At 43.1% G+C, this 8,104-nt stretch overlaps 1 protein-coding gene across 2 annotated transcripts; it reads right to left on the bottom strand.

Moving 5' to 3' along the window:
• Nucleotides 1-288: 288 nt before the first annotated feature.
• On the bottom strand, nt 289-1,993 carry LOC111957372 (small integral membrane protein 15). 2 transcript variants are annotated; one of them, XM_023978166.2, is made up of 2 exons: nt 1,771-1,993; nt 289-935 (listed from the first exon to the last, which is right to left on the bottom strand). In XM_023978166.2, the coding sequence occupies exon 2, from the start codon at nt 901-903 to the stop codon at nt 679-681; it is 225 nt and encodes a 74-aa protein (XP_023833934.1). In that variant the 5' UTR covers nt 904-935; nt 1,771-1,993; the 3' UTR covers nt 289-678. The 2 variants fall into 2 exon arrangements, with proteins under 2 accessions (XP_023833934.1, XP_023833935.1); XM_023978167.2 differs by having other exon boundaries at nt 1,767-1,840.
• Between the last annotated feature and the right edge of the window lie 6,111 nt (nt 1,994-8,104).

The raw sequence follows: 8,104 nt of genomic DNA, 5'->3' as shown, positions 1-8,104 counted from the left end.
TTTAACTAAATGAAGCCCATGCATGAAAACTGCCTGGAACACATCTTGGTTGAGTTCCTGCCCGAGTCCATACCAGACTCCTGCCAGATCTCAAAACGATTGGATAGGTGTTTAATTATCAACTATGATATAGCAGTCTATGCCCGACTGAACAGTTGATGACATAAAACCATTGGTTGATGCAGTGCAATGCCTGCGCATCAAGTCAGGTTGGAACTCAACCGCTTTCAATTAAGCGTCATACAGGCAGGGTTATGGGAAATTATGTTTTGAAGAAATACAAGCCTATTATATTTAGAACTTAATTTAATAAAAACAAGCAAGTGATTCAGAAATTTAACAAGTCATTTAAAATAGAGAAAAACAAAGTCGTTTATGAAATCATTGGAGTGGAATTGTTACAAATGGAATGCTAAGTACAGCAACACCAGCATAATCAGACAATCCAGGTTTACGCGCTGATAGCTCAAATCAAATGAGCCTCCTCTGTCTATACAGTTCCCTCTCAGCTCTGTAAGGCCACCATTTAGGGCCTACAATCCTTCCTACACTGGACAGGAATGATGGTCTGTGGTCCTGCACTGGACTGGGTTTAGGAGGCGAGGGGGAGCGGTGTTGCAAGTGAAGAGAGTGTTGAGCATAGCTGTGTACTGTAGCTCTTCTTTCTCCCTCCACAGCTCAGTCTTTCTTGGTCCTCTTGGCCTTGGCGATATTCTCCTGACGTTTCTGCTTCTTCTTCTGTTCGCGGTCGCGCACTTCAATCATCTTGGCCAGTTTCCACGACAACAGGGCGCTGGCGATGAAGAGGGGTGTAAGCGCCAGGATGACAGTGGTCAGAAAGCCGTACGGGTCCTTGGCCGCCCATTCCACCAGGTACTCCYCCCACGCCCGCACGTCAATCATCCTGATCGCCAACAGCAACTCCAATCCCAAACCTGGAACATGGGAATGAGGAGAAGGTTTATTATTTAAACATAAGAAGCTTGCAACAAAACATTGCCACTGCCTACACACTGTTGCCCTGCTGAACATTAAACTGCTGACTGGGTACAATTTACTCACCACCAACAGGTGCTGCTACTCCCCCCAACAATAAACACACTTGTCTTTTCCTACTAGCAATGACTTTGATAAATTGTTGAGGGGAAATGTACTTTATACAAATGATGTGGTCTCACCTAGCTATCTTAAGATGAATGCACTAATTGTAAGTTGCTCTGGATAAGAGCCTCTGCTAAATTACTTAATGTCAAATGGAAGTAGCCTTGGCTCTGTTGCTACAGCCACACAGTTTCAGATTCTGGTGACATCTGTTAATTTCAAATCTAACCAATGTTATGTTTACATTGGATGTCTTGTATGCTAGACTTTTTACCTACCGTGTACTGGTATACAAGTGAAAAACAGTAAAATTGCCTCTGTAATTTTAAAGTCTCAACCACAGATAGTTCCACGCCAATAAGAGATATTCAATGAACATGAAATAGCCTATGCACAACGCAGTGAATAGACACATTACTTTAGTACTGGAGAAACAAAAGACAGATTGCCTCTTTACAACTAACATTAGCTTAGCCACTAACCGTTAGCTACATAACAAACTCAGCGTCTGTAATCAATTAAGCTAGCGTTAGGTAGCTAGCTAGCTTATTTGCATTGTAAAACAGCCTCATCGCCCTAGCAACTTTGATCTAGTTTCGCAGTAGACACAGCGACAACTATTTAAATCAAGGCTATATAACATTGGTATAATTAAGTTAACATACTCACTTAACAGAGATTTCTATTTTTATCCCACGCTGATCCGGCACCCTACCACCAGGAAGTTGGTTCTTGCAATTGGTTATGACGTGTACAGCCTGGCATGTATGGAATTGTAGTTTTATTGTGATAGAAGGATACCAGTGACCTGACTCAAGACAAATTAAATTAGGTTAATGCGTGCGTTTGAGCAGATCCCTTTTGTCAAGCCGCTTTACATTGTGTTGCACTATTAGACCAAAATTGGGCTTATTCGACATTGCAGCCGACTGCCTATTTATAGATCAGTCAGTCAGTCAGTCAATCACAATTTACCCACAATGCATCATGGATTTGATGCTCTTGAGCTGATCACTTTTGTCAATCGGTGACAATCGTTGGTCACTACCTTTCAAAGTGTATTTATTGTATTATAGGTACCAAAATTGGTCTTGTTCGACGTTGAAGCCGATAGTACAGGCGACTGCTGACTGACTGACAGTTGTGTAAAGTACTTAAGAAAAAAAGTAGTAAGATACTACTTAAGTCGTTTTGGGCATACTTTACTATTCATGTTTTTGACAACTTTTAACTGCATTCCTAAAGAAAATAATATACTTTTTATTCCATACATTTTCACTGACACCAAAAAGTACTCGTTACATTACGAATGCTTAGCAGGACAGGAAAATTGTCAAATTCTCACACTTATCAAGAAAACATCCCTGGTCATCCCTGCTGGCTCTGATCTGGCAGATTCACTAAATAAAAATGCTTTGTTTGTAAATTATGTCTGAGTGTTGGAGTGTGCTCCTGGTTATCCTTAATTTTTTTATATATATATATAAATATATATTGTGCCGTGTACTACTCAAATCATGCTACTCATTATTATTTGTAGCTCATTCAGTCACCATTTACCAACAATACATCATGGATTTGATGCTATCGCACCCATTGGGTGCTTTCAAGTGGATCACTTTTGTCAAGTCGGTGACCATCGTTGGTCACTGACTTTCAAAGTGTGTTGAATTGTGGGAATAAAAATTGTCTGACTTGCACCTAAATGTCGACTGTATGAACTTTATGAAAATCCTGTGATCAAAGGTGTCCACCTCACCAACAATCTATCATGGTCCAAACACACCAAGACAGTCGTGAGGAGGGCACGACAAAACCTTTTCCCCCTCAGGAGACTGAAAAGATTTGGCATGGGTCCTCAGATCCTCAAAAAGTTCTACAGCTGCACCATCAAGAGCATCCTGACCGGTTGCATCACTGCCTGGTARGGCAACTGCTCGACATCTGACCTCAAGGCGCTACAGAGGGTAGTACGTACGGCCCAGTACATCACTGGGGCCAAGCTTCCTGCAGTCCAAGACCTATATAATAGCCGGTGTCAGAGGAAAGCCCATAAAATTGTCAGAGACTCCAGTCACCCAAGTCATAGATTGTTTTCTCTGCTACCGCACGGCAAGCGGTACCAGAGCGCCAAGTCTAGGACCAAAAGACTCCTTAACAGCTTCTACCCCCAAGCCATAAGACTGCTGAACAACCAATCAAATGGCCACCGGAATATTACATTGACCCCGCCCCCTCCATTTGTTTTGTACTATTACATTGACCCCGCATGTGACAAATAAAGTTTGATTTGATTTGAAGTTTTGACTGCAATTGACTGCAATTTTCTGCAATTGCTCTTAACCAACTTCATGCTGCCGTCATCACCTGCATTGTGGGAGGTTCTATTGTCAACAATAGAGTGGATATACAAATTTTATGTGATATTTGAGGTTCTCTCTCACTAATTGATTATACAATGTACACACACCACAGGAGGTTGGTGGCACCTTAACTTGGGAGAACGGGCTCGTGGTAATGGCTGGAGTGGAATTAGTGGAATGGTAACTAATACACCAAATACATGGCTTCCATGTGTTCGATGCCATTTCATTCCCGCCGTTCCAGACATTATTATGAGTCATCCTCCCCTGACGCACATATATTTCAGTTTGTGATTGTGTGATCAGGGGGTTGGAGACATGTTTATTTCGACATTAAAAGGAAAAACTTATATTTAAGCTACCCTTAAGGTAAATATAATTGACTTAAGTAAAGCTACTTTGAATAAAGTAGTTCACTACCTCCAAATGACTTTCTGAAAAATTATCATACGTAAATCTGAAATGTCAATGACTACAAATTGCAAGAACAAATCATTTTGCAGTCATATGTTAACATAATGTCTAAATTAGCCTATTAAACACAACTACATTTCCAATGAGAATTAGAATTTGGCAAATGTGATGCAAAAGGAAAAGATTGCCTAAGATTGCCTAAAAGTTGTGTAGTTCCAGTAGTTAGCTACACCGTTAAATGTCAAAAACATTTAACTACTGAAAACACTACCTAGATTTGAAATTAGTTAAACTACCAGCAAGCTACTGCAAAATGTAGTTAACTTACTGGTGGAACTACATGTAGTTCATTACTCCCCAACACTGGTTACAAGTGTGCTTCTTTGAAGGCAACCATCTTGAGACCATGCTGTTTTGACAAATGTTTGGGGTAGGCCAATGGTGGAAAGTGCTCAAAACACAGGCCTATGTAACTTTATCTGCATCAGTGTTTGTTTATTTGAGTTTAAACCGTAGAAGGCAGTGTTAAATGTAATTCGAATCGATGGTCAAAAGTTTTGGTCACCAGTTTTCTGATATTTAATGAGAAAATAAAAAAGTTGAACTTCACAACAAAGGAGCATCAGGCTGTCTGAACTTCCTGTGTGGAAGTATTGAAACCAAATCGGGGTTGGTCACACCTGCAGTTCAAAGGCTTCTGCACACAGGGGAGGAGAGGGGGTTCGCCTGAAACACATGCTGGACAACCAGACAGGCAAATGCACATACCAAGCAGAGGGTTTGCTTTTAGTTGGGATTAATAATGTTCATTATTAGACAGCAAGGTTTTTCTTTTCTGCTCAGTGAATGAGTCCATGAGTTTCCATGTATTTTTGTGATGGCAAATTTGAATAATAGAAAATAAAATAAAAATCACAGCATGCAAGGTTTGTACTAGATCAAATTATGATTTGCCCACTTGGAATGTGAACCTTTCTGGGCCTAAGATTTATTGCCTTTACAAATTATATGTATTGGTAAGTTGTTAACAGAATATTCCTTATTTAATCAGTAAGATAACATTTAGTTTATTCAGTCATGTTGGGGCTTGAGCTGTGAGATGGATGAAAAGGCTGCTATGAACTGGATAATATATTTATTGTTCCATTTCTAAACCAGCCTATTGTTTCAACATAGAATAACATGCTGTCAGCCTATACCAAAGTCTAGGCCTATAGGCTAGTTATAACGTTAATCTATTCACAAACTCTTTATGAATATGGGCATTTATAAAAAGGTACACAAGTTAACTTACAACACAGGAAAAGAAACTGAAGGCACTTTTGTCCAACGTGTGCGTGTGAGTCCTTGATGAGCTAGAATGCAATGTTGGAATTTATTCTTGGTATTTACTTTTGTTCATTCGACAGAAAGAGAGAGAGGCCATTGTTAATTGAATAAGGCCCGTATTGATAAAATGATTAGAGAATGGACGAGCCGTCCATATCCTTGCGTTCCTCCCACGCCCTCTCCCTCACTGACAGTTGAGCCCTCTGAACTTGCTAAGAAAACAACCCAGTCACTCGTGATGTTATTGAGAGGAGAGAGCCTACGGTTGTAGATGTCTTCTTCAATACCAAAAATGCGGCTTCAACTCTTGCCCCTTTTACCCCTGTGGGAAACTATAAGACCGCCCTTGGATAAGACCCCGCCTTTAAACTCAAACACTAACAAACTTCAGAGTATTTTCGTCTTTTAGTATCCCCCCCTCCACCACCACACACTGGGCCCCGCCTTCTAGCTCCGGAATGGCTTCACAAAGGATTTGCCGACGTTTGGGAATTCCGCCTATAGCTCCTTTTTTACCGCCACTTGTGCGCTGGAATCGGCCCAGGATGACCAAGGATCCCACCCATCTCGGTTAATTTGACAACACAAAGGACTTRGCCGAACCCAAAAGAAACCGCCTACTATTCCAAATAAGGGTCGTCTCTCCATGTACGGCCGACAATCGTCTGGAGTGTCTTTTTCTCTTCCGCATCCCGTTTATATGGTCGGGGAGACTGTGCTGCAAGTTACAGCAGTGCAATCATGGCGGAGCGAGTCCAGCAGCCCCCGGCCAAGCGGCTCTGCTGCAGGCCCGGCTACAACCCGGCATGCAGGCAGGGGCAGCGGGCTGGAGGAGTACTGTGTGGCGGTCCGGGGTCCGCTCCAGGGGGATCGGGAAAAACACACAACCCCGAATCGCTGCTAGACATAGCGGCGCGGAAAGTCGCGGAGAAGTGGCCCTTCCAAAGGGTGGAGGAACGGTTCGAACGTATTCCAGAACCCGTCCAGAGAAGGATCGTGTACTGGTCCTTTCCGAGGAGCGAAAAGGAGATATGCATGTATTCGTCGTTCAACGCCGGGGGAGAAGAGAGTGGAACTAGCGGGGAAAACAATGAAGAGACCCAGCTGCCTTTCCTACGGGGTGTCACTCTGCTGGAGGGCGGCTGGGTGGACAACGTACTGCAAGTCGGTGAGTATCTTTCGCTAGGCTACTGGGAAATATGATGCTGGCCGGGGAATAACAGTTAGCTAACCCACGTTGGTATATCTGTCATGTGGGAGAGAGAATTGACATTCTCTAACCGCATTCATTCCATGCTTTTCTGTCATTTCCAGTGAAGGGGTAGAGTAACAAACAGTTTTCCCCATGTTTTTGCCCAGTGCGCATATAAAATTGCCCTGAACCGTTCCCATTTGAACGCTTAGCACTTTGTTCTTATTTTCGTGATCGTTTGTTCAGCTTTCTGTCCACCTCCAATGGGTAACCAAACAAAAGCCCCTATATCTTTTCACCACTGGATAAATGGAACATATTTAGAAAGGTTGGGAGGGACAGCGATTTAAAGCCACAGCGCTTCTATTTTGTTTGCCAAACACCTTTTGTGAGATGTAAGCTTTTTTTTCTGCTGCTTTTCAGCTTTCGTGGGAGATTTTTCCAAGCACAAGAAAATGAGTAGGCTATGAGATGGCACGAGCTAGTGTAGGCTATGCCATTGCCAATATCGCACAGTCATGCGTCCTATTCCATAATGCATTATTTGTAGGATATCGAGTCTAAATAAATACAGGCATTTAGCCTGCTGTGGCCTCATACCTCCTGCCTCCCTTTACCAGAGCCATAGTATTCCTGCATTCATCAGTGCAATAGGCTCAGCTGTCACTCTGCCCCCAACCCTTGGAAACGCTTCAGCATTTTAATTTCATTACCCTCCCCAGTTCATCTGAATTCTAATGCAATCTGCAAACTTGATTATATATGCAGGATCTTTCCCCGTCCCTCCTCCCCTGGTTCTCTCCCTTCAGAAGGATCTGTAGTTCTCCAGCTCTTTAGGTCTTGGATCATATGTTGTGCACAACAGTATCCCTCCACCAGCTCCTAGCTGTTTACCAGATTCCTCAGCATTAGTGCTTATTTGTGTGCTGCCTGCCATGTTGCCATGTTAGCAAATTACTGTTGGTTTGGTGAGGTGAAGGTGGAGGTGTTGTGTGTGTGTGTGTGGTGTGTGTGTGTGGTGTGTGTGTGTGTGGTGTGTGTGTGTGTGTGTGTGTGTGTGTGTGTGTGTGTAAAAGTGGGAGATGGATGGAAAGAGGAGTTTGTGTGGTTGTCTGTCTCATTCTGCATGCTAGCAGGGAGAGGGAGGATGATGGGTGAACCCACAGCAGGAGGAGGGCCTGTTGTACTGATTGCAATTTTTGCCCCAGAATTTTTGCAGGTAAAATAAAGTGATAAATAAAAGATGCAATCTTCTCCCAGGGGATAGGCTGCCACAGGAGGAACGGCTTAAAAGCAGGGCGACATGAGAGGGAGGGGGCTGTCAACCGCTGGTGTGTGTGTGTGTGTGTGTGTGTGTGTGTGTGTGTGTGTGTGTGTGTGTGTGTGTGTGTGTGTGTGTGTGTGTGTACTATTGGGGTGTTGATGAAAGACAGTACATGAACAGAGCGAGAAGGCAGAGGTTGTTGTGTGTAAAAGCTAATATAGTTGAATGAGTCTGTACTCTCCCCCTCTCCTCGGTGAACAGCTATAAAACACTCCATATTTACTCCCCTAAGGCCAACTACCAGCCCCCTGGTCTCCTGATTATTTATCTGTTTCTCAAAGACATTAATCACCCCCCTGTACATCAATGCTGAGTTTGAAGAATAGACCAGGGGGAGGGATGGGGGATGCAGTATAAGGAGAGAATGGGTAGAAGAGAGAG

Source organism: Salvelinus sp. IW2-2015, linkage group LG33, assembly GCF_002910315.2.
Source record: "Salvelinus sp. IW2-2015 linkage group LG33, ASM291031v2, whole genome shotgun sequence".
Classification (NCBI taxonomy): domain Eukaryota; kingdom Metazoa; phylum Chordata; class Actinopteri; order Salmoniformes; family Salmonidae; genus Salvelinus; species Salvelinus sp. IW2-2015.
The sequence above is the reverse complement of the archived record's forward strand: the minus strand, read 5'-3'. Positions and strand labels throughout refer to the sequence as shown.